This window comes from Hyla sarda, chromosome 5 (assembly GCF_029499605.1).
Source record: "Hyla sarda isolate aHylSar1 chromosome 5, aHylSar1.hap1, whole genome shotgun sequence".
In the NCBI taxonomy this organism is placed as follows: Eukaryota; Metazoa; Chordata; class Amphibia; order Anura; family Hylidae; genus Hyla; species Hyla sarda.
The window spans coordinates 339584892-339611684 of NC_079193.1; the positions used below are offsets into that span (position 1 = coordinate 339584892).

At 42.5% G+C, this 26793-nt stretch overlaps 1 protein-coding gene and 1 long non-coding RNA gene across 9 annotated transcripts in view; one reads left to right on the forward strand and one right to left on the reverse strand.

The window, feature by feature from the left end:
- The window catches only part of RIMS2 (regulating synaptic membrane exocytosis 2), a 680796-nt gene that overhangs the window by 151953 nt on the left and 502050 nt on the right, over window positions 1–26793 (forward strand). For 3 of the 6 annotated variants that reach the window (XM_056522552.1, XM_056522551.1, XM_056522553.1), the window contains exon 1: window positions 24212–24790. The exons of the other annotated variants lie outside the window; for them this stretch is intronic. In XM_056522552.1, coding sequence (XP_056378527.1) covers window positions 24669–24790 — 122 coding nt within the window. In that variant the 5' untranslated portion in view covers window positions 24212–24668. Of the gene's footprint in view, window positions 1–24211; window positions 24791–26793 lie in introns of those variants that run through there. 6 annotated transcript variants of the gene reach the window in all.
- LOC130274333 (uncharacterized) overlaps window positions 21874–26793 on the reverse strand; it is a 28198-nt gene continuing 23278 nt past the window's right edge. For all 3 annotated transcript variants that reach the window (XR_008844323.1, XR_008844324.1, XR_008844322.1), the window contains one exon: window positions 21874–22210. This is a non-coding gene — a long non-coding RNA (uncharacterized LOC130274333). The remainder of the gene's footprint in view (window positions 22211–26793) is intronic.

Sequence of the window (26793 nt, forward strand, 5' to 3'; positions counted from 1 at the left end):
TGGATTGCTTTTTAATTACTGTTAGATTTCAGCTGTTGTCTTGGCTTTTCATGCCTTTTTGCACTTCCCTTTTTTCATGTGTTTCCTACTTTTTCCCTGTGTCATTTCAAATTTTTACAAATAATTTAATTTCTGAGCTTATTTGCTGCAGTTTCATTGTATGTATGGATTACAGTGATCCCTCAACCTACAATGGCCTCAACATACAATAGTTTCAACATACAATGGTCTTTTCTGGACCATTGTAAGTTGAAACCAGACTCCACATACAATGCCATGGACAGTCCAGATCTGTGAAACGCGTCAATGGCTGGAAGATCTGACCAATCAGAATGGGCAATTTACCGGTAAAACACCTGTATTACTGAAGTGTATGCACTGCCTGGTGTCTGGTAGCGCCCCCTACAGTACAGGGAGGTATTGCATGTTCTGTACTCTTTACCTGGGCCAGGGTTAGCTGCTTCTTTGGACACCAGGTGAGGGCGGCTCCATGTTACTTTTTTAGGACACTGTGTGTACTGTACATTACCCTGAAGAAGCTCCTGTCCTCTACATAGACCAGTGTTTCCCAAGCAGGGTGCCCCCAGCTGTTGAAAAACTACAACTCCCAGCATGCCCGGACAGCCGAAGGCTGTCCGGGCATGCTGGGAGTTGTAGTTTTGCAACAGCTGGAGGCTCCCTGCTTGGGAAACACTGACACAGACAGTGATTTACAGCTCCGAGCAGCTCTTTATTATTTTTATATATAAGGATTTGCTTTATCCATATTAGTTATCTACTTATTTTTCTTCAACTCTCACTTTTTCCTATTTTTGGATGACATTTTGGTGGCTTCAGAACCAATTACCAGGTTTCCATAGAGTTCTGGTTTCAACATACAATGGTTTCAACATACAATGGTCGTCCCAGAACCAATTAATATTGTAACTTGAGGGACCACTGTACTTACATCTGGTGAAAAATTCATGTCAATAGCGCCTTAGGAAATATATTTAGTGAGAAAAAGGGTGACGTGTTTAATACTTATTTCACCCATAACCTGTGGGGGGCAGTAACTTTGAAAGAGAGTGTCGCGAGTGAAACTGCAGATTCAGCGTGTTGTTTCAGGTGCTAGAAGAGGTGATATGGATAAATAGAGACCAGTCGTGAAGGAAGCCGAAAGTTTCCTCGAGCGGCATTTTGAATACTCTTTAGAGCTGTGATGTATGAAGGTCAATTAGCAGAAGGTTATAGTAGTTAGGCCGGGAGAAATGAGGGCATGCATTAGTGTTAGCTTCAAAGTGACATAAGAGCTAATGGATTTAAAGAATATCGCTAGCATGTGTAGGATCAATGCATCTTCGTATGCAAAGTTTTGTTTAGTATTGCATAGAATTGACAACAAGGGAGCAGAGCCTTCTGGGACATGTGGTTTATTAACTGCACTAGGAATAGAAGATACATTTGATTACATTGTCATAGTGATAGGCCATGTCAAAACTATAGACTCTACAGCAGTGTTCCCCAACCAGTATCCCTCCAGCTGTTGCAAAACTACTATTTCCAGCATGCCCGGACAGCTGAAACTTGTCTTTGTGCAACAGCTGGAGGGCCACTAGTTGTGAAACACTGCCTTATAGCTTTGCCACCTCTTAAGGGCCAATCACTATAGTTTAGGGTAAGAGAATGGATAATGTTTGCAAAAGTGTCATTCAGATGTCATGACCCCCCCAAAAAATAATAAATAAATACATATCTATCTAACAACATCTATCTAGTTGTAGTTTTGTAACTGCTGGAGGCACACTAGTTGGGAAACCTTATAGCTTTGACACCTTTTACAGGCCAATCACTATAGTATAAGGAAAGAGAATGCATAGTGTTTGCAAAAGTGTCATTGAAAAAAATAATAATAATAATATATATATATTGTAAGGATTTCTCCCTGGGGATAGCTCTAGGATCGCCCTTGATACCGCCACAGGACTTGTTTCTTCACAATAAACCGGCAAACAACAGTACTTTATGCAAGCCTGGCTCCCCTCGTCAGCTTTATTAAACAGGTTGCAGGATAAATGAAACATAAGACAGGAACAAACAAACCCTAGACCATCTAGTCACTAACTAAACAATCCAGCATGCCCTGACTATCAACTGGTGGGCTTTTCCCGGCCAGTTAAACTTACACCTCCTGCAACCTCTTACTCACAGTTCACACACAGCGTTTGCAACCTCTTGCTGTGTGTATAATCCACATCACTCTTGGGTCCACTCACAGCTCGGGCTGTGTGTTCCTCAGCAGGACCCCTGCCTCCCCCCTACAGCCATCTTGCTGTCTTCTAGGGAGAGACCCAACTATTCTGTCTGACTTCCTTTTAAACCCACTTCCCCTTTCTGCTACCTCATCAATTAGGCCACAGGTGGAGGTTTCTCCAGGGTTAGCTACGGAAATACACCCTTCCCTTGCCATACTGTCACAATATGTATACACAAAAAACCCAAAAATTGCAGCACTACTCCAGAAAAAAATGCAATGGTACCAGTACCCCGAACCTGATCAAAGTCCAGCCAGATAAAAAAAGAAATGGTGCAGTGCTAAAAAAGGTGAATTTTATTATCCCATGTCAAGACAAAAGCAACAGTTCTGCTCCTATGGAGCCCTTTTCCAGCATCAGGCTTGGAAAAGGCTCCATAAGAGCAGAAAGGTTGCTGCTTTTGTCTTGACATGGGATAATAAAATTCACATGTTTTGGAGCGCTGCACCATTTGGTTATATATATATATATATATATATATATATATATATATATGTATTGAATTAAAAAGACCGAACTTCTCTCGTGCTGCACCACCCTGCTGACAAATTGATCTAGTAGAAGAAACCAACGTCTGGTCTCCAAAGCCTCTAGCTGATGGACATCTTGTAGGGTCAGATACTTAACAACACTCACTTAACGCCTGACATTGTGGGCATTATGGGTAATAAATTATGCCCAGTTCTAGGCTAGACTGTAAATCAATACTTGTAGATTATTTTAGGGGAAGGGGAGAGGTTACGCAAGTTTATATTTAGACATATTGGACTCTTTCGGAGGGCCTAGAGGTCACTGGATCATTATCACTGATATGTCTTAGGATCACCTTGGAAGGACACAAGGGCAGATACTGGGAGGAAAAAAATCCTGCTGCAAAATGTAAACTGTTACTGTATCTTTCATTGCAATAAAAAGCTTTCATTATGTAATTTTCTTGGGCTAAAATAACTTGATCTGTGGGATTAGTTGCCTTGGTGTAGTGTTCTCCAGCTCGTAGCGGCCCAGCTGTTGCTAAACTTCAGTCTCCCCATGCTCAGGCAGCCTATGTTACCCATAGCCAAGATTAACCTCTTCCCATTCTGGTCAAGAAACGTCCTGCGCACGTGTGTGTGCATAAATGGAACATTTGTGGAGCTCGAATGGCACAGGCTCAAATGTTGCTCCAGTGCCAACTGTACCATTTGGCCAATACCCTGCTGCAATGGCCAGGATAACTTCATGCCTGGCCTTTCAACCCCATTGAATCCTAATCACGGCATCTAAGGGGGTACAGGTCAACACTATGGCAGTGATTGGATGTGCACACATTTCTTGCATACCACATTGGGGACGGGTAAGTAGATATCAACCAAGGACCAAGTGAGCGTCAGACTGGAAGCAGCAGGGAATCATTTAAAGGGGGAAGAAAAAAGATGTTGTTAAATCAATTGGTGCCAAAAAGTTAAACAACTTTGTAAATTACTTCTATATAAAAATCTTAAAGGGGTTATCCAGGAATAGAAAAACAGAGCTACTTTCTTTTAAAAACGGCTCCCCGTCTGTCTCCAGTTTGGTTGTTGTTCTGCAGCTCAGTTCCATTGAAGTGAATGGAGCAAAGTTGTAAAAACGCACCCAACCTGGAGACGACGTGGAGAAGTTTTTGGAAGAAATTAGCAGGTTTTTTTTTCTATTCCTGGATAACCCCTTTAATCCTTCCAGAACTTTTTAACTACAGTATTCTTCAGAGTCTGACCACTTTCCAGAGCAGGAGAGATATGCTATTCGGATTTGCTCCTACTCTGGACAGTTCCCGACACGGACAGAGGTGTCAGCAGAGAGCACTGTGGTCAGACTGGAAAGAACTATACAACTTCCTCTAGAGATTACAGTAGCTGCTAAGTACTGGAAGGATTAAGATTTTTTAATAGAAGTAATTTGTATAACTTATTGGCACATGTTTTTTTTCCACCAGAATACCTCTTTAAAGTGGCAAACATTTTGTTTTAAATCAACTGGTGCCAGAAAGTTAAACAGGTTTGTAAATTACTTCTATTTAAAAATCTTAATTCTTCCAATACTTATCAGCTGCTGTATACTACAGAGGAAGTTTTTTTCTTTTTGAATTTCTTTTCAGTCTGACCACAGTGCTCTCTGCTGACACCTCTGTCCATGTCTGAAACTGTCCACAGCAGGAGAGGTTTGCTATGGGGATTTGCTTGTACTCTGGACAGTTCCTGACATGGACAGAGGTGTCAGCAGAGAGCACTGTGGTCAGGCAGAAAAGAAATTCAAAAAGAAAAAAACATCCTCTATAGTATACAGCAGCTGATGAGTACTGGAAGGATTAAGATTTTTAAATAGAAGTCATTTACAAATCTGTTTAACTTTCTGACACCAGTTGATTAAAAAAAAAAAAAAAAAAATGTTTGCCACCGGAGTACCCCTTTAAGTTAGTAACACTTAACTTTTTTTTTTTTTTTTTTTTTTAAGAACACATTTTCAAGAATTTTAAATTCAGTTTTGGTTTTTTTAAAGTATTTGTTTCTTAAAAAGCTAAATGTTAATCAATATGGCTGCCAAACCAGCTCCCACATGAATAGTCATCAAGCTCTCCCAGATTCCTGGCCGGCAGATCTGTTGAGTTATAACTAATTGATAACTAGGCAGAATGGCTGATCAACGCTCCCTGGGAACCCATGTGGCAGCCATATTAGTTGCTACTCGGCTTTTCCATAAATTGATATATAATCTGGACATGAACATGTTTTGCTCGAGGTCCATAATTCGGTTGTAGTTGCAGTTCTTGCTCCTGTATACGGTGACCAAAGCTTGCGTCACGCTCTTCCCTGCACTGGACTGTCTTCCAGACTGGACATTGTTCACTGAGCTCAATCCTGTAATATCCCTAAGGGTACGTTCACACGAGCGGATTTTTTTGCGGGTTTTCCGCTGCATATTTGAAAGTGGGCGGGCTCTTCTCGGCTATCCGCAGCAGATTTTCCGCGGCAGAATTTACGCTGCGGAAAATCCGCCGCAAGCCCCATTGAAGTCAGTAGGGAGTGCGGCGGACTTTCCGCAGCATAAATTCCACCGCGGAAAATCTGCTGCGGACAGCCGAGAAGAGCCCGCCCACTTTCAAATACGCAGCAGAAAACCGGCAAAAAAATCAGCTCGTGTGAACGTACCCTTATGCGTTATCTGCGTCTCTCTGTATCGTCCGGGCTCAGTGCGGAGCAGGGATGTGCTCGGGGAGCCTGCGCTCCGTCTATGTGACGTGCTCATTAGATTGCAGTAATTACGTAGCTTCTGGAGATCTGCTGCAGTGTTTCAGAGACAATTTCTCAGATTCAATCCCTATTCTGTGACATCTTATTCATCTCTACATCATTTCCATATACTATTTATATATTTACATTGAACAGCTGTAAAATCAGAGATATGACTGCTTTGAATTTCATGTGTAGTTACCTGAGTTGTATTTTAGGGTTATTCTTTAAAGGGGTACTCCGGTGGAAAACTTTTTTTTTTTTAAATGAACTGGTGCCAGAAAGTTAAACAGATTTGTAAATTACTTCTATTAAAAAATCTTAATCCTTTCAGTACTTTTTAGCAGCTGTATGCTACAGAGGAAATTCTTTACTTTTTGAATTTCTTTTTTGTCTTGTCCACAGTGCTCTCTAATGACACCTCTGTCCAGGTCAGGAACTGTCCAGAGCAGCATAGGTTTGCTATGTGGATTTTCTCCTTCTCTGGACAGTTCCAGAAATGGGCATCAGGTGTCAGCAGAGAACTGTGGACAACACAAAAAAGAAATTCAAAAAATAAAGATTTTCCTCTGTAGCAAACAGCTGCTAAAAAGTACTGGAAGGATTAAGATTTTTTAATAGAAGTAATTTACAAATCTGTTTAACTTTCTGGGATCGACCGATATCGATTTTTTAGGGCCGATACCGATAATCTGAGACCTTTCAGGCCGATAGCCGATAACTTATACCGATATTCCGGTATAAGTTATCGGCTATTTTCCCCCACCCGACCCCGCAGAAGCCGCTGCAGATCAATGATTTAAAGCGGGCGCTTTAAATCAATGAATTGCAGCGGCTTTTGCGGGGCCAGAGACCGCCGTCACTACCCACTTCTCTCCCCCTGCCTTTCCTGGGGTCCTCCCTAGTCAAACGACCACCGCCGCTGCCCCATTGCCTCCCCCATCCCCGGTTTTATAATTAAACTGTTTCCAGGGCCCGGGGTCCGCGCTACTTCTAGCTCTGGCGGCGTCCTGAGCGGTCACTATGCGCACTGACGGTGACGTCGCGTTGAGGGCGTCACTCGTCATTGCGCAGCGCGCAGGACGTTGCAGGAGCCAGAAGTAGTGCGGGCCCTGGGCCCCTGGAACAGGTAATTATAAAACCTGGGGATGGGGGAGACAATGGGTCAGCGGCTGCGGCGTTGGTCTCGAGGCGGGGAGGCGGGGCATTATCGGCATATCGGCAAGGTACTTGCTGATACCGATAATGTCAAAAATCTTGAATATCGGCCGATAATATCGGGCAAACCGATAATCGGTTGATCCCTAACTTTCTGGCACCAGTTCTTTAAAAAAAAAAAAAAAAAGATTTCCACCGGAGTATCCCTTTAAGGTTAGCCCCACGACAGTAAAATATAGGAAAGTCCAGCTCACCTGCTACATCCTGTGCACGGATCCCCACTGAGACTCTCCGTGTCCAAACAATGAAATAATCCGGCGCTTGGAATATTTACAGCTTTATTGTGTCCCCTTTAAAACAGCAGCATGGAACAACTTCAACACTTCACAAGGACTGACATATCTTGACACGTTTCGAGCTCATGCGCTCGGAACGCGTCAAGATGTATCAGACCTTGTGAAGTGTTTAAGTTGTTCCATGCTGCCCTGCTGCTGTTTTAAAGAGGAAACAATAAAGCTGCAAATATTCGAAGTGCTGGATCATTTCGTCTTTCTTCATAGTCCCACGACAGTACCTGCATACTCAACGTGTAGATGCTTATTTAACTTTTAGCAGTTTTCCCTTTATGTGGTGGCCCAGTACAGCATCTTTAGCTGCTACCCATTAGAGTAGTCAGGTGGCTGAGGTATAATAGGTTTGCTGGATGCATAGTATGTCTCTTCAGTATTGTATGCTGTAATTGTCAGTGTGCAGAGGGTTAAAGGGATACTCTGCGGAATCTGTAGGCGCTATATAAATAAAATTAAAAAAATAAAATACTCTGGTGGAAAACTTTTTTTTTTAAATCAACTGGTGGCAGTAAGTTAAACAGATTTGTATATTACTTCTATTAAAAAATCTTAATCCTTCCAGTACTTATTAGCTGCTGAATACTACAGAGGAAATTCTTTTCTTTTTGGAACACAGAGCTCTCTGCTGACATCATGACCACAGTGCTCTCTGCTGACACCTCTGTCCATTTTAAGAACTGTCCAGAGTAGGAGAAAATCCCCATAGCAAACATATGCTGCTCTGGACAGTTCCTAAAATGGACAGAGATGTCAGCAGAGAGCACTGTGCTCGTGATGTCATCAGAGAGCTCTGTGTTCCAAAAAGAAAAGGATTTTCTCTGTAGTATTCAGCAGCTAATAAGTAAGGGAAGGATTAAGATTTTTTAATAGAAGTAATTTACAAATCTGTTTAAAGGGGTATTCCAGAAAGTTAAACAGATTTGTAAATTACTTCTATTAAACAATCTTAATCCTTTCAGTACTTATGACCTTCTGAAGTTAAGGTTGTTCTTTACTGTGTGTCTCGGGAACCGCCCAGTTTAGAAGAGGTTTTCTATGGGGATTTGCTTCTAAACTGGGCGTTTCCCGAGACACGTGTCATCAGAGAGCACTTAGACAGAAAAGAACAACCTTAACTTCAGAAGGTCATAAGTACTGAAAGGATTAAGATTTTTTATTAGAAGTGATTTACAAATCTGTTTAACTTTCTGGAGCCAGTTGATATATAAAAAAACATTTTTTCCTGGAATACCCCTTTAACTTTCTGGCACCAGTTGATAAAAAAAAAAAAAAAAGTTTTCTGCCGGAGTACCCCTTTAATCTGTTCACTTTGTATGTGATCACTCAGCTGTACAGAAAATGCAGTGCTGACTCCTAACCAATGGATGTAGGAGCCATTTCCAAGTACGCCCTCCTTTCTAAATAGGAAAATAGGTGGACCCCACCTTGTCCTAGTTAGTCTAGTCTGGCCTTTGCTTGAGCCACATGTCTTCAGTAATTAAGGTTGCTTTCCAGAATCTTCTACAGAGGTCTCTTCCCTGGGCTTTGTATGTAAGAACAACTTGCTGCAGAGAATACTGTCCAAAATCCAAAGGGAAGTCCATAAGACAAACTGCACCAAATCGGGTTTTACTGCGGATCCAAGCATTGTTCATTATAAGGGTGCATTCCCACGTGGCGTATTTTGCTGCATATTTGCTGCGTATTTGCTGTTGCGTATTTTCCTACCCATTGACTTCAACGGGAAAATAAAATACGCAGCAGCAAACATGTAGCAAAATACGCAGCAAAATACGCAGCAGCAAATACGCAGCAAATATATGCAGCAAAATACGCCATGTGGGAACGTACCCTAAAACAAGCTGTGTGCTCTCCCCTTACCGATCCCCTGGGACTCCCGTAGAAACGCTTTCCTTGTCCCCCCTCTGCCTCCTATTTACTCGCCTCCAGGGTTGACGTGCTGAGCCATGGCCTCTGTGCCAATCACAGACTGCAGCCTTCATGGTGTCCACAAGTGAGACCAGCTTAAAGGGGTACTCCGGTGCCAAACATTTTTTTCTAGGTCTTTTTAAATCAACTGGCTCTAGAAAGTTAAACAGATTTGTAAATTACTACTATAATTTTTTTTTAATCCTTTCATTACTTATTAGCAGCTGTATATTACAGAGGAAATTCTTTTCTTTTTGGATTTATTTTCTGTCTGAGCACAGTGCTCTCTGCTGACACCTCTGTCTATGTCAGGAACTGTCCAGAGCAGAAGAAAATCCCCATAGCTAACCTATGCTGCTCTGGAGGTGTCGGCAGAGAGCACTGTGGTCAAACAGAAAAGAAATTGAAAAAGAAAAGAATTTCCTCTGTAGTATACAGTAGCTGATAAGTACTGGAAGGATTAAGTGTGCAGTACCAGAGGCTCGTGACATCACGGCCACACTCGTGACGTCGTGGCAACGCTCTCTCAATGCAAGTCTATGGGAGGGGGCGTGACGCCCCCTCCCATAGAATTGCATTGAGGAGTGTGACCGTGACGTCACAAGCCTTCACCCCGCATCGCCAGTCATCCGGCACGGCACGGAGTGAAGCATCCGAGATCGCAGAGGTCCCTAGCGGTGGGACCCCCGCAATCAGACATTTTATGCCCTATTCTTTGGATAGAGGATAAGATGTCTAGGGGCGGAGTACCCCTTTAAGCACTTCCTTTATGATTTCCATATGCCCTTATAGGAAGTATTGTCTTCATGAGACAGTCTCTTTAAAGGGGTATTCCAGGAAAAAACTTTTTTTTTTTTTTTTTTTTATATCAACTGGCTCCAGAAAGTTAAACAGATTTGTTCATTATAAAACAAGCTGTGTGCTCTCACCTTACCGATCCCCCTGGGACCCCCGTAGAAACGCTTTCCTTGTTCCCCCTCTGCCTCCTATTTACTCACCTCCAGCGATGACGTGCTGAGCCATGGCCTCTGTGCCAGTCACAGACTGCAGCCGTCATGGTGTCCACATATGTCACAAGTGAGACCAGCTTAAAGGGGTACTCCGGTGCAAAACTTTTTTTTAGGTCTTTTTAAATCAACTGGCTCCAGAAAGTTAAACAGATTTGTAAATTACTACTATTACTTTTTTTTTTTATTCTTTCAGTACTTATTAGCAGCTGTATACTACAGAGGAAATTCTTTTCTTTTTGGATTTATTTTCTGTCTGAGCACAGTGCTCTCTGCTGACACCTCTATCTATGTCAGGAACTCTCCAGAGCAGAAGAAAATCCCCATAGCAAACCTATGCTGCTCTGGACAGTTCCTGACATGGACAGTGGTGTCAGCAGAGAGCACTGTGGACAGACAGAAAATAAATTCAAAAATATAAGAATTTCCTCTGTAGTATACAGCAGCTGATAAGTACTGGAAGGATTAAGATTTTTTTTTATAGAAGTAATTTACAAATCTGTTTAACTTTCTGGCACCAGTTCATTTAAAAAAAATGTATTCCACCAGAGTACCCCTATAAGTCCAGGTAAACGGTGCCACAGGAGTGCCAAGGGAGGGGTGGTAAAAAGATACAGTAATCTGAATGTAATTGCAAATTTATTTTTCTCAATTAAATAGAAGTGAAAACTCCTCAACTGATCCTTACACTTTCCATGGTTTGAATTTAAAAACTTCCCTGTAAAAAATGTCCTTGCGTGGTTCTGTAACCTGACAAATAGAACTTGTAAATCACATCACTGTTCTCTTCCTGGAGAGCCTGTGCTTTCAGAGCCTGTGATGTGACGTCATAGCTTACATGGTAAACAGCACATAATAACGTTATATTAGTAAGTATTAGCAAGTTGTTAATTTAGCTGGACAACCCTTTTAAAGGGGTACTCCACCCCTAGACATCTTATCCCCTATCCAAAGGATCTTCCTGCTGCACCCGGTGTTTGTTTAGAGCGTCGGATGCAGTTTCAGAGGCTCGTGACATCATGGCCACGCCCCGCTCGTGATGTCATGGCCATGCCCTCTCAATGCATGTCTATGGGAGGGGGCGTGGCGGTAGTCACGCCCCCTCCCATAGACTTGCATTGAGGGGCGTGGCCGTAACGTCACAAGCCGCATCACCAGCCATCCAGCACGGAGTGAAGTTCGCTCCATGCACCGGATGTTTGGGGTGCCGCATCCAAGATCGCGGGGGTCCCCATCAGTGGGACCCCCGCGATCAGACATATTATCCCCTATCCTTTGGGGATATTGCAATGTCTAATACTGGATCTATTGGGAACATATCACCTTATTTTTTTCTACTTTTTTCCTTCTTTAAAACTTTAACCCTTTTTCTAAACCTGTTGTCCTTCTTATTTTATGTTACATATATATGTATCTATACACTGACGTAATGGGTTGACTTCCTACCATGATATTCTCCTTTCCCTTAAAGGGACTGTCTCATTAAGACAATACTTCCTATAAGGGCATATGGAAATCATAAAGGAAATGCTTAAAGGGGTACTCCGTTCCCTTGCTTTCGGAGCTCCGCTCCCCAGCGTCCGGAAGTTATTGTTCCGAACGATGTGTGTGCGGGCTTCCGTGTTCAGGGCCGCCCCTCGTGACGTCACGCCCGCCCCCTCAACGAAAGTCTATGGAAAGGGGGCGCGACGGCAATAACAATAACTTCCGGACGCTGGGGACTGGGGAGCTCCGAAAGCAAGGGAACAGAGTACCCCTTTAAAGGGGTACTCTGGTGAAAACCTTTTTTCTTTTAAATCAACTGGTGGCAGAAAGTTAAACATATTTGTAAATTACTTCTATTAAAAAATCTTAATCCTTCCAGTACTTATTAGCTGCTGAATACTACAGAGGAACTTCTTTTCTTTTTGGAATGCTCTCTGGTGACATCACAACCACAGTTCTCTCTGCTGAAGTTATTATTATAATAATAATAATAATAATAATGCTTTATTTATTGTTGTCCTTAGTGGGATTTGAACCCAAGTCCCCAGCATTGCAAGGCAGCAGTGCTAACCACTGAGCCACCATGCTGCCCTTAGCCTACATCTGCTATGCATGGTTGCTAAAATGGACAGAGATGTCAGCAGAGAGCACTGTGCTCGTGATGTCATCAGTGTTCCAAAAAAAAAGGAATTTCCTCTGTAGCATTCAGCAGCTAATAAGTACTGGAAGGATTAAGATTTTTTAATAGAAATAATTTACAAATATGTTTAACTTTCTGCCACCAGTTGATTTAAAAGAAAAAAGGTTTTCATCGGAGTACCCCTTTAAAGGGGTACTCCGCCCCTAGACATCTTATCCCCTATCCAAAGGATAGGGGATAAGATGTTAGATCGCCGCGGTCCCGCTGCTGGGGACCCCGGGGATCACTGCTGCAGCACCCCGCTATCATTACTGCACAGAGCGAGTTCGCTCTGCACGTAATGACAGGAAATACAGGGGCCGGAGCATCGTTACGTCGCGGCTCCGCCCCTCGTGATGTCACGGCCCGCCCCCGTCAATACAAGTCTATGGGAGGGGGCGTGGCGGTCGTCACGCCCCCTCCCATAGACTTGCATTAAGGGGACGGGCCGTGATGTCATGAGGGGCGGAGCCATGGCGTAACTGTGCTCCGGCCCCTGTATCGCCCGTCATTACGCACAGAGTGAACTCCCTCTGTGCAGTAATGATAGCGTGGTGCTGCAGCAGCGATCCCGGGGCTCCCCAGCAGCGGGACCGCGGCGATCTGACATCTTATCCCCTATAATTTGGATAGGGGATAAGATGCCAGGGGTGGAGTACCCCTTTAAGCATTTCCTTTATGATTTCCATATGCCCGTATAGAAAGTATTATCTTCATGAGACAGTCCCTTTAAGGGAAAGGAGAATTTCCCTGTAGGAAGTCAACCCATTACGTCAGTGTATAGATACACATATAAATGCATTTCTATGGAAGAGTGACATCACTGAGCCCTAAAGTGATGTCATCAGTAAGTGTAGTACTGAACTCAGAAACTATATGCATGAATAATGCAGAAATGCAGTGAGACGGCTTCCACTCCTGCGCACCAAGTTACTTCATATACTCTTATCTAGTATTTTAGGAATAAGCAGTAGATTAAAACAACATATGGCATTGGCATACCGTGTGGTGTACTGGGGAGTAGAGATGAGCGAACTTACAGTAAATTCGATTCGTCACGAACTTCTCGGCTCGGCAGTTGATGACTTATCCTGCATGAATTAGTTCAGCCTTCAGGTGCTCCGGTGGGCTGGAAAAGGTGGATACAGTCCTAGGAAAGAGTCTCCTAGGAATGTATCCACCTTTTCCGGCCCACCGGAGCACCTGAAAGCTGAACTAATTTATGCAGGAAAAGATATCAACTGCCGAGCCGAGAAGTTCGTGACGAATCGAATTTACTGTAAGTTCGCTCATCTCTACTGGGGAGTACACAAGCCACAGGTACATATTATGCCATGAAATCCACGCAATCCATAGATTGCAGCTCGCAGAAGTTCTGCTACAATGTTTCCTGTGTTTATCCCCGGCCTAGTTCTAAATCGACACCACATACCGCGAGGAAGCCGACACTTGTCCTGAACCGCAAACCGGCATTTCCTCCTAAATGAATGAAGCAGAGGAGCAGCCACAAAATACATATACTTATCGCTGCTACAGATGAGGATGTGCTGGCATAGTGCTGCCACTTTAGTGCCCAGCATGTTGGCATGTCCAATATTGTGAAGAACGTCTCTGCACCAAGGGGTACGGGAGCCAAATTGTGCACAGAAATAGTTTGCTACATGTATTATTAAATGGGTGTTCCTGGCATCAGTAATTGGTGATATATTATTTATGTTATATACAGTAAGTGCTGGTTTAATTCATTGTCCCACATGATAGATTTAAATGTATTCTGGATATTGCAATGTCCAATACTGGATCTATTGGGAACATATCACCTTATTTCTCCTTTTTTCCTTCTTTAAAGGGGTACTCCGGTGGAAAAACAATATTTTTTTCTTTTTTAAATCAACTGGTGCCAGAAAGTTAAACATATTTGTAAATTATTTCTATTAAAAAATCTTAATCCTTCCAGTACTTATTAGCTGCTGAATGCTACAGAGGAAATTCCTTTCTTTTTGGAACACTGATGACATCACGACCACAATGCTCTCTGCTGACATCTCTGTCCATTTTAGCAACCGTGCATAGCAGATGTATGCTAAGGGCAGCATGGTGGCTTAGTGGTTAGCACTGCTGCCTTGCAGTGCTGGGGCCTTGGGTTCAAATCCCACTAAGGACAACAATAAATAAAGACTTATTATTATTATTATAATAACGTCAGCAGAGAGCAGTGTGTTCGTGATGTCATCACAGAGCATTCCAAAAAGAAAAGAATTTCCTCTGTAGTATTCAGCAGCTAATAAGTACAGGAAGGATTAAGATTTTTTAATAGAAGTAATTTACAAATATGTTTAATTTTCTGGCATCAGTTGATTTAAAAAAGAAAAAAAAAATAGTTTTTCCACCGGAGTACCCCTTTAAAACTTTAAACCTTTTTCTAACCTGTTGTCCTTTATGTAGCAAGTGCCTGGATGTGATATTTTAAGTTATGAAGTAATCTCTTAAATTCTATGGGAGAGTGTTGTGGGCATGCTCTGTGATCTGTTTAGACTAGGGGAGGAACTGAGCTGTCACCATCAACTTTTGTCGAATGTGTGATACTTCATGCTACTGTATTCCCCTACAGCAGTGTTTTTCAACCTGCGGACCTCCAGATGTTGCAAAACTACAACTCCCAGCATGCCCGGACAGCCAACGGCTGTCCGGGCATGCTGGGAGTTATAGTTTCACAACATCTGGAGGTCCGGAGGTTGGAGACCACTGCCCTACAGTGTTACAATTTTTACTATAACCTACAATTCAATACAGTTCAATACAAGATATTTGCAGAAATTACAGACAAGGACCGACCCCTAAAAACTACTCACCCTTAAAGGGGTACTCCCGTGGAAAACTTTATTATTTTTTTAAATCAAATGGTGCCAGAAAGTTAAACAGATTTGTAAATTAGGTACAAAAAGACAAAACGTAGGTGAACTCACCGCTCAGCGGAGACTGTAGTGTGTGGGGGTCCAGTTCACCGGGAGCTGGATCTCAGCGACGGCACAGTGCGTGCTTAGGCCGGACGAAGCACGCACTCACATGCGAAACTGCCGGCGTAGCCTCCAAGCGCCATACTTCCTGCGCCGTCGCTGAGATCCAGCTCCCGGTGAACCGGACCCCCGCACACTACAGTCTCCGCTGATCGGTGAGTGCACCTACGTTTTGTCTTTTTGTACCTTTTTGATACTTCATACTTGTGTGTGTGCACCCCGCAGGAGACCAGAAGATAGATACCGAAGTTTGGTTACATCACAGTCCAGGTGATATATGCCCTTAGTGTGCTCTCCCCTTTCTTGCCTGTGTTTGTACACCAGATTTGTAAATTACTTCTATTTAAAAATCTTAATCCTTCCAGTACTTATAAGCTGCTGTTATGATCCACAGAAAGTTATTTTCTTTTTTTATTTCCTTTCTGTCTGAGCACAGTGCTCTCTGCTGACACCTCTGTCCATTTTAGGAACTGTCCAGAGTAGGAGCAGATCCCCATAGAAAATCTCTCCTTCTCTGGACAGTTCCTGACTTGGACAGAGGTGTCATCAGAGAGCGCTGTAGTCAGACAGAAATTAAATTTAAAAAGAAAAGAACTTCCTGTGGATTAAATACTGGAAGGATTAAGATTTTTTAATAGAAGTAATTTACAAATCTGTTTAACTTTCTGGCACCAGTTGATTTAAAATAAAAATGTTTTACAGTGGAGTACCCCTTTAAGTTATGAAGTAATCTATTACATTCTATGGGAGAGTGTTGTGGGCATGCTCTGTGATATGTTTAGACTAGGGGAGGAACCCAAGCAACTGAGCTGTCACCATCACCTTTGGTCAAATGTATGATACTTCATGCTACTGTATTCCCCTACAGGGTTCAATTTTTTACAATAACCTACAACTCAATACAGTTCAGATGTTACTGACAAGGACCCACCCCTAAAAACTACCCACCCTTAAAATACATGAACCCTAAAACACGTCTCAAGGATAACCGGAAAAAGTCCTCAATGTACTACCATTACTAACAATAGCAATGCTGTATATAAGAATCACCATTCATATTCAGACATCCAAAGTCCTGTTGTACTCTGCCTCAGGTCTACACGGGTTTCGAGAAGTCTCTTCCTCAGGAGGCTTTGAAGCCTGGAAAGGTGACACCAGTATACAGATAAGACATCTATCCGCAATAGGTGATGCTCACAGGTCAGCCTCCCCATCCCTGTGGAATAACCTCTAAAAAAGGTCACAGAGCACACCCAGTAATGTTTCCCATTCATGTCAAAGGGATTGTTGCCTTTGTCCTTGGGGCATACAATGAAGCGTATCTCTGAATTCTATTAAAACAGATCAGGCAAGACAGTAATATTAATGTGCAAAAAAGGAATAGAAACTGATGAGAGAAAAAAAAGAATATGTGGCGCTAATCAGTAAACAATCTAGACGGCATATTCCCTTTAAGAGTACATTTACATGGACGTGTTATGAGCATGTTTTGCCCTGTGGGTTTGAACCGCTGAGGGTTTTTCATTGCCATTGTCCACATTGGAGCACCCACAGCGGCTTTAACCCACCCGTATGAATGTACCCTAAGCAGTGCGGAACCTAGAAGCAGAGAATACATCAGGGCTTCCTAATTAAACACCAAGTGTGAACACAAAAAAAAAAAAAAAAGTGAAATGATCTAAAATATTAAATAAAATGGACTGAAAAAAACTTGGTGGACTAAATAAAAAATAAATAAATAAATGGCGCTTGTTGAGCTTTAAAGCAATACTGCAGTGTTACACACTTATGCGCATGATAGGGGATAAGTGTCTGATCGCGGGGGGTCTGACCACTGGGACCCCTGCGATCTCCGGTAGGGGGACCCGGCATTGCCACGGCTCTGCGTGGCTAATGTGCGTGTCCTCGACGACACGCCCCCTCCATACAGCTATATGGAAGAGGCGGGGATGCATGAACGCTTCATCTCCACCTTTCCCATAGCGATACATGGGAGGGGCGAGTCTGCTGCAGAGTCATGCTGCGACCAACACCCCTCCTGCACGGGGATCCGGACCCCATACAGGAGATCGCATTACCCCCTATCCTGCAGTGATTTATCAAAACTTGTCTAGAGGAAACGTTGCTCAGTTGCCCATAGCAACCAATCAGATCGCTTCTTTCATTTTTCAGAGGCCTTTTCAAAAATGAAAGAAGCGATCTCAGCAACTTTTCCTCTGGACAGGTTTTGATACATCTTCCCCTTAGTGTCCCCCTAACACTGCATATCTCCTTTAGGGTGCGTTCCCACCTGGCGTAATGGCAGCATATTTCACGCTGCACAAAATTTACGGCAGCAGTGGGAAATACGCTGCGTATCCCTTGCTCACTATACACACAGGGCTTTCTGGCGGCAGCCCTATGTGTGTAGTGAGTTTTAGAGGCGGGGCCGTGTGCTGGCGTGACTGTGATGGTGGCTCCGCCTCCAAAACTCACTACACACATAGGGCTGCTGCCGGAAAACCCTGTGTGCATAGTGAGCAAGGAATACGCAGCGTATTTCCCGCTGCTTCCGTAAATTTTGCGCAGCGTGAAATACCCTGCATATACGCCAGGTGGGAACGCACACTTAAAGGGGTACTCCACTGGAAAACATTTGTTTTAAATCCACTGGTGCCAGAAAGTTAAACAGATTTGTAAATGACTTCTATTAAAAAATCTTAATCCTTCCAGTACTTATTAGCTGCTGTATGGTCCACAGAAATTTCTTTTCTTTTTGAATTTCCTTTCTGTCTGACCACAGTGCTCTCTGCTGACACCTGTCCAGAGTAAGAGCAAATCCTCATAGAAAACTTATCCTGCTCAGTGAAGTGAAGTTGTTTAGGACCAGTCATAGTTTAGCTGTTTTTTAGTTCATGTTCGTTTTTTTTTTTATATACAGTTATGGCCATGACTGTTGGCACCCCTGCAAATTTTCTAGAAAATGAAGTATTTCTCACAGGAAAGGATTGCAGTAACACATGTTTAGCTATACACATGTTTATTCCCTTTGTGTGTATTGGAACTAAACCAAAAATTGGAGGAAAAAAAGCAAATTGGACATAATGTCACCAAACTCCAAAAATGGGCTGGACAAAATTATTGGCACCCTTAACTTAATATTTGGTTGCACACCCTTTGGAAAAAGTTGCTTTCTATAACCATCAATAAGCTTCTTACACCTCTCAGCCGGAATGTTGGACCACTCTTCCTTTGCAAACTGCTCCAGGTCTCTCTTATTGGAAGGGTCTCTCTTTTCCCAACAGCAATTTTTAGATCTCTCCACAGGTGTTCAATGGGATTTAGATCTGGACTCATTGCTGCCACTTTAGAACTTTCCAGCGCTTTGTTGCCATCCATTTCTGGGGGCTTTTTGACATATGTTTGGGGTCATTGTCCTGCTGGAAGACCCAAGATCTCAGACAAAAACCCAGCTTTCTGACACTGGGCTGTACAGTGCGACCCAAAATCCATTGATAATCCTCAGATTTCATGATGCCTTGTACACATTCAAGGCCCCCAGTGCCAGAGGCAGCAAAAGAACCCCAAAACATCATTGACCCTCCACCATATTTCACTGTAGGTACTGTGTTATTTTCTTTGTAGGCCTCATTCCGTTTTCGGTAAACAGTAGAATGATGTGCTTTACCAAAAAGCTCTACCTTGGTCTCATCTGTCCACAAGACGTTTTCCCAGAAGGATTTTGGCTTACTCAAGTTCATTTTGGAAAAATCTAGTCTTGCTTTTCTATGTCTCTGTGTCAGCAGTGGGGTCCTCCTGGGTCTCCTGCCATAGCGTTTAAAGGGGTATTCCTGGATTTTCTTTTATGTGACTAAGCTACAGGGGCTGTAAAGTTAGTGTCCTTCATAATATAGTGTCTGTACCTGTGTGTGACGATTTTCTCACAATTCTTCTGTGATTTTCACCTCAATATTTATTTTTAACAGCATACAAAATGACTGTTGTCTCAGATTTTTCCCAGCTTGCAATGCGGCCGAGACCTGATATCACTAGTCATCTGATGACAGGGAGCCTGTCTGCTTCAATGGGTGGAGGGATCAATCTGCAACTAATGCAACAGCTGTAGGCACCCTGATTGAAAACCACAGGTCTTTTGTTTCAATGGGTGGGGTGGCTGATGTGTGGGAGGGAGGAAAATGGAATTGTGGGATTTGTAGTAAAAAAAAAAAGGAAAGTCAAACAGGAAATACAAGTTCACAGAAAGCTATCCACAGCGTTATGGTAATCTCATGAAACAGCCATTTAGCCCCAAGACAAGCGCAGATCCTTCCTAAGCATGTCCATTACTGTCTGCCAGGTACGTACTAAAATCCCCTTATGGTGGATAACCCCTTTAATTTCATTTAAATGTCAATGGAAAGTTCAGCCGTTGGCTGTCCGGGCATGCTGGGGGGGTCGTCGTTTTGCAACATCTAGAGGTCCACAGTTTGGAAACCACTCATCTGCATCGTTTTTAGAGAAACATTGCTGCTTTTGTCTAAAAACAGCGCCACACCTGTCCATAGGTTGTGTCTGGTATTGCAGCTCATTTCCATTTAAAGAGAATGTGTCAATTCTATTTGCTGCTAAGAGCTGCAGTGCCGCCTCATTCGCTACAGCAGACTTTTCCGGCAGGATCCACTGGAAGATTGAACATGTTAAATCTCCTGGTGGAAGTTCTGCTGGGGAAATTCTGTAGTGTGAACAGAGCAGCAGAATCCGATTGAGATCAAAAAGAGTCTGCAGCAAGCTTGCCTTTTTATTTTCCAGGCAAGTGTCAAAGAGGTGGAGCTGAGCTGCTCAAGTGCCACAACCTGGCATGGCTATACAGTCACTCTTACCTCCAAGCCTCTCCTTTTTTGATGTACAGATCCCTAGGGGGCTGGGAGGAGTGCCAGGTTGTGGCACTTGAGTTCTTGGGCCCCATCTCCTTGACACTTGTGGACAAACCCTTTGAAGCGTACCTGTCATATCACGGTAAAAAATAATGCTTCTATATGTTACTCACTAGGTTATACAGATGCTTTACATGTCTTTTTAATCTAGCTTCTGTATTTGGCTCACACATCCTTCTGTTCTGCTGCTCACTCATTCTAAAATCCACTGCTCAGGAAAGGGCATGTCCGAGGCAAGTAGTGAGCCTGCCCTCACTCACCGTACATTCGCTTCCTCCCTGAGTCTGATGTGCAGTGCTGGGTCTCTTCATCCAATCACTGCTGGCTGCTCTGTAACCCCTTCCTCTCTGTTTTCATGCTGCAATCCTAATGGACAGGAGTGAGCACAGAGTAGTGCTAGTCCCGCCCCCACTTCCTGGGATTTGTTCCAGCCTGTTCTTCAACTGGGACAATGATGATGCAGCATTCAGAAAGGAATATGCTCTATATTGTATGGGGACCCCTAGTGGTCTTTATTATAAGCTTTGATTTCTATAAAAAGGAGATGAAAAAAAATATGATGTATAATAGAAAGGTTAATGTTTGGCCAACATGTACAATATATATATATATATATATATATATATATATATATATAATATTATTATTATTTTTTTTTTTTTTATTCTGACAGGGCCAATTTAAGTGCTTAAAGGAGATATCCTGTGGTGAAAAACTTATCCCCTATCGTAAGGGGATAAGTTTCAGATTGTGGTGGGTCCGACGGCTGGGGCCCCCTGCGATCTCCTGTATGGGGCCCCGACAGCCCGCATAAAGGGGGCATGTTGACCACCGCACGAAGCGGCGGCTGACACGCCCCCTCAATACAACTCTATGGCAGAGCCGGAGCAGGCTCCGGCTCTGCCATAGAGTTGTATTGAGGGGGCGTGTCAGCCGCCGCTTTGTGCGGTGGTCAACACCCACTATCTGGCCAGCGAGCCGGGGCCCCGGACATGTGATCGCGGGGGGGCCCCAGTGATCGGAACTTTCGCGATCTGAAACTTATCCCCTATCCTTAGGATAGGGGATAAGTTTTTCACCACTGGACTACCCCTTTAAAGGAGCAATGTAATTTGTGGTTGTAGGTAACTCTACCTCTTTTCCTTCACACTAGTTTTTGTCTAACTTCGGCTAAGAAATCCCTTTATACAACTACAATACATTTGTTGGAGTAATAACCTTTTTGAGTGCAAAATCTTAGGGGGAGATTTATCAAAACCAGTCCAGAGGAAAAGTTGCCCAGTTGCCCATAGCAACCAATCAGATTGCTTCTTTCATTTTTAACAAGGCCTCTGCAAAATGAAAGAAGCGATCTGATTGGTTGCTATGGGCAACTGGGCAACTTTTCCTTTGCACAGGTTTTGATAAATCTCCCCCTTAGCACTTATTTGGGAAGATTTATCAAAACCTGTGCAGAGAAAAAATAGCTGAGTTGCCCATCGTAACCAATCAGATCACTTCATTCATTTCTCAGAGGCCTTTTTAAAAATGAAAGAAGCGATCTGATTGGTTGCTATGGGGAACTGATCAGCTTTTTTCTCTGCACAGGTTTTGAAAAATTAGAGTTTATCCATAATTAGAAAAACATAGCTGTTTTTTTTTCAAAATCAGCGCCATTGTCCTCTGGTTGTACGTGATATTGCAGTTCAGTTCCATTGAAATGAATTGAACCGAGTTGTAATACCACCTTCAACCTGAATACAAGAATGGCGCTGTTTTTAAAAGAAAACATCTATTTATTTATTTATTTTTATTTTTTTAAATATTCTGGATAAGTAGGCAGCACCACTCCTTATAGAAAGATATATGCATTCTGCTGTTCTTTCTCTTCAGGTTGCAGGGAGGGGTATGGGGATTGCTGTGCGTCTGTGCACCTCCTGTTTTTTCCTGAAAACTCACAAAATTTTGCTTTAATAAAGAAAAAAATGACAGCATAAAAGAGCGATTTTGCGCGTTTCTCCAGGAAGTTGCAGCTTGTGCTCTTGTGAAGAACAGGGTTGGCGGTGAAGGAGTTTGATTCTTATGGCTGCCGGTAGATACTGCGGGCTGTGTCATGTCAATGCGGAGGATGGCATCTGACTGGCTGGGATGACTGACTTTTTCCCCTCCGTGTTCCTAAAATAGATGATTGTCCTTTCATTAGATTGCGGTTGCATAAAAGAAGAACGTTGGAGAATGGGAGGGATGCTGCTCATTTTAATTGAACAGGGGGGAAGAAGACATTAAAAGCGTAATTTGCTGAATCTCCCATTATCTTGCGCAGGCTATAGCCGTTTACACACCAGGGAGAACGCTGGGCCGCGCCGCTCCCTGCCTACAGCGATACAGCATTAGTGGAACCACACAACACAAATGAGAATTATTTGTTAAAATGGCTTCTCCATCCTGTGCAGGGATCCTTTCCCAGAGGTGGTAATCCGCCTTAAAGAGTCCGGCTACTGGGATTCACTTGCAAAACAGGAAAAAAAATGAATTTAAATAAAAAGCGATAATTTTTTTCTTTGAGGTTCTGGTTCTGTCAGGTTCTGAAGCTGAACCGTAAAGCACAACTGGCGTGACGTGTGCCGGCGGTCAGTGTGTAATCGCTGATTCGGCCCTGTTTACTATGACTGCTCTGAAATGTGTATTAAACAGACCCAGTGCCAATCCCAGGGCAGCTGGATCAGCGGGGATGTTAATGCCTTCCTTAACCCATTGCTGGGCTGGTGGCAGGCGAAGGCTTCACAGCTGATCTGCTGACTGAGCACAAACTGGCACAGTCCTGCGGGGATGGGGGTGGGGGGCTGAGGAGGGGATCAGCAGCTTGAGGGTTAACAGCTTCAGAATGTTCTGCTTATTTCGCTGTATTAAAAGTTAGCAGGAGGCGGTTTATTGTGTGCCTCATGCTATATGAAAAAACTAAAGGATAGATAGTGAGGATAGATAAATAGGAGAGAGAGAAAGAATGAAAGAAAAATATATAAAAGATACCATAGATATGAGATATAGATAGATATGAGATAGATAAATAGTGAGGATAGATAAATAGGAGAGAGAGAAAAAATATATAAAAGATACGGTAGATATGAGATTGATAGATATGAGATTGATAGATATGAGATAGATAGATATGAGATAGATAGATAGATATGATATTGATAGATATGAGATTGAGATTGATAGATATGAGATAGATAGATACATAGATAGATAGGAGATAGATAGATAGATAGGAGATAGATATTAGATAGATAGATAAATAGATAGATATGAGATAGATAAATAGATAGATGTGAGATAGATAGATATGAGATAGATAGATAGATAGATAGGAGAAAGATATATACGAGATAGATAGATAGATATGAGAGATAGATATGAGAAAGATAGATAGCTAGATATGAGATGGATAGATAGATAGAGATGAGATAGATAGATATGAGATAGATATGAGATAGATAGATATGAGATAGATAGATATGAGATAGATAGATACAGATAGATAGATAAAAGATAGATATGAGATAGATAGATAGATAGATAGATATGAGATAGATAGATACAGATAGATAGATATGAGATATATATGAGATAGATATATATGAGATAGATAGATTTACGATAGATATGAGATAGAGAGATAGATATGAGATAGATAGATTTACGATAGATATGAGATAGAGAGATAGATATGAGATAGATAGATACAGATATATAGCTAGATAGATAGATATAAGATAGATAGGAGATAGATAGATATAAGATACATATGAGATAGATAGATAGATATAAGATAGATATGAGATAGAGAGATAGATATGAGATAGATAGATACAGATATATAGCTAGATAGATAGATATAAGATAGATAGGAGATAGATAGATATAAGATAGATATGAGATAGATAGATATAAGATAGATATGAGATAGATAAATCGAGAGACATTTCCATGTAATGTATATGCACAGTCACAGTTTAGATGAAGTCGTGGAGCAGGTAACCCCCCGGCGCCTCCTCCATGGATGCCCCCTCTGGATGGGCTGAGTCGGGCCGGCTATTGGCTGCAGTCATTTGTATGGGAGGCGGTGAAGGATTCCTCCTCTTCCTCCCCTTTCTCACAGACAGTAGTAACTGTACGGAGGATGCCTCGTCCTCATTTTTTTTTTTTTTTATTACTTCTGAGATTTTTATTACTGGCAGCCAGATGTGCTGAAATTCCTGACGGCAGCATCTCTCCACTGCGTGTCTTTAATAGGCTTAGAGGAATATGAGTAGAGCGGAGCCTCGCCGCCTCCGCCGCTGCCACCGCCGTTCAGCTTCACACTCGTGCCGGGGAAGCCCGTCCAGCTCTGCGCTGCTTCCAATCCGTGCTGCTTCAGTCAGGAGACAGCCGCACGGGTGCTAAATCTTCTCAGAGCGCTGCTTGCGGAGAATAATGACTGTAGCGTTACTCCTCCTCAGCCTCCGCTCGCTCAAGCACAGTTTTCATCGAGTCCAGGAAGCCTACGGAACTTGACTGGCATGTCCGCTTCGGGTGTCATCTGCAGCAGCAGCAGCCACTTTCCGGACAGGCCGCCAACACATCGAGGAAAATGCAGTTTGATACGTTGCGCCAGTTTTGCAACACCGTCCTGTCTCATTTTCACGAGGCTTTACCCACACCTCCCAACATTTTGCAGAATGATCTATTTGGTCAGACCTTGAACAACTCCAGGTATGTGCGGATATATGGCAATTCCAGTTTCTGCTGCATGATGGCTATGGCATCGGCATGCTACTATATTGTCCTGCAGAGCTATGTTTGTATGCGTGATATATATATATATATATATATATATATATATATATATATATATTTATTTATATCTAAAAAAATCTATATTCTTTATTATAAATAATATATGTATATATATATATATATATATATATATATATATAGACATATATATTCTCCTTTGCACAGTGTTTCCTATCCAAGGTGCTTCCAGCTGTTGCAAAACTACAACTCTCAGCATGCCCGGACAGCCGTTGGCTGTCCGGGCATGCTGGGAGTTGTAGTTTTGCAACAGCTGGAGGCATCCTGATTGGGAAACACTGCCCTCACGGATATATATATATATATATATATATATATATATATAGATAGATGTAGATAGAGAGAGAGAGAGAGAGAGAGCACCAACATATTCTACAGCATCAGTCAAAGGCTGTCCGGGCATGCTGGGAGTTTTAGTTTTGCAGCAGCTGGAGGCATCCTGATTGGGAAACACTGCCCTTACACACACACACATATATATATATATATATATATATATATATATATATATAGCACCAACATATTCTACAGCACCAGTCAAAGGCTGTCCGGGCATGCTGGGAGTTTTAGTTTTGCAGCAGCTGGAGGCACCCTGGTTTGGAAACACTGCCTCTACAAATATATGTATATATATATATATATATATATATATATATATATATATATATATATAGCACCAACATATTCTACAGCACTGTCCATTAACCTTTCCGTATGTCTCCTTTAACATTTCAAAAGCAAACAAATTCTTTGCCAAGATGAATATTTCTAAGCGCACAAAAGATGTAGCAGAGCTGAATCCGGGCATGCTGGGCGTTGTAGTTTTGCAACAGCTGGAGGCACCCTGGTTGGGATACACTGCCCTTACGTGTGTGTATGTATATATATATATATATATATATATAAATATATATATATATATATATATATATATATTGCACCAACATATTCTACAGCACTGCTCAATGGCTGTCTGAGCATGCTGGGAGTTGTAGTTTTGCAACAGCTGGAGGCACCCTGGTTGTGAAACACTGCCCTTACGTGTGTGTGTATATGTATATATGTAAATATATATATATATATATATATATATATATATATAGCACCAAGATATTCTACAGCACTGGTCAATGGCTGTCTGAGCATGCTGGGAGTTGTAGTTTTGCAAGAGCTGGAGGCACCCTGATTTTCAAACACTGCCTCTATGTGTGTGTATATATATATATATATATATATATATATATATATATGGCTCCAACATATTCTACAGCACTGTCCATTAACCTTTCCATATGTCTCCGTTAACATAGCAAAAGCAAACAAATTCTGTGCCAAGATGAATCCTTCTAAACACACAAAAGATGTAGCAGAGCTGAATCCGGGCATGCTGGGCGTTGTAGTTTTGCAACAGCTGGAGGAGCCCAGGTTGGGGAACACTGCCCATATGTATAGATATATAGCACCAACATATGCTATTGCACTGCCCATTAACCTTTCCTTATGTCTCCATTTACACGACAGACGCCTATAAACTCATAGCAAAGGTGAATCCTTCCAAGCGCACACAAGATGTAGCAGAGCTGAATTTGTCATTGAACTCAGTAGCCATACCTGCAGTCCCGCGTGAAAAAAAAACAAAAAAAAAAAAATACATTACGTACCGTTGCAACCGACTCGGCTCCGCTGCATCTGAATGCAAATCCGTCCCACATGTAGGCAACGAAATAAATCACTCGCAATGTGGCAACAAGAGGATAAACACAGAGGGACGTCGCTATTGACCTGCAGGATTCATTGAAAGGATGAGATTTGGTGCATTCGATAGCGGTGCGTTCGCGGGATATACTTTATTTTTTTTTTTTTTTTACGGTGCAGGAGTGATTGATGATCCGTATGGACGG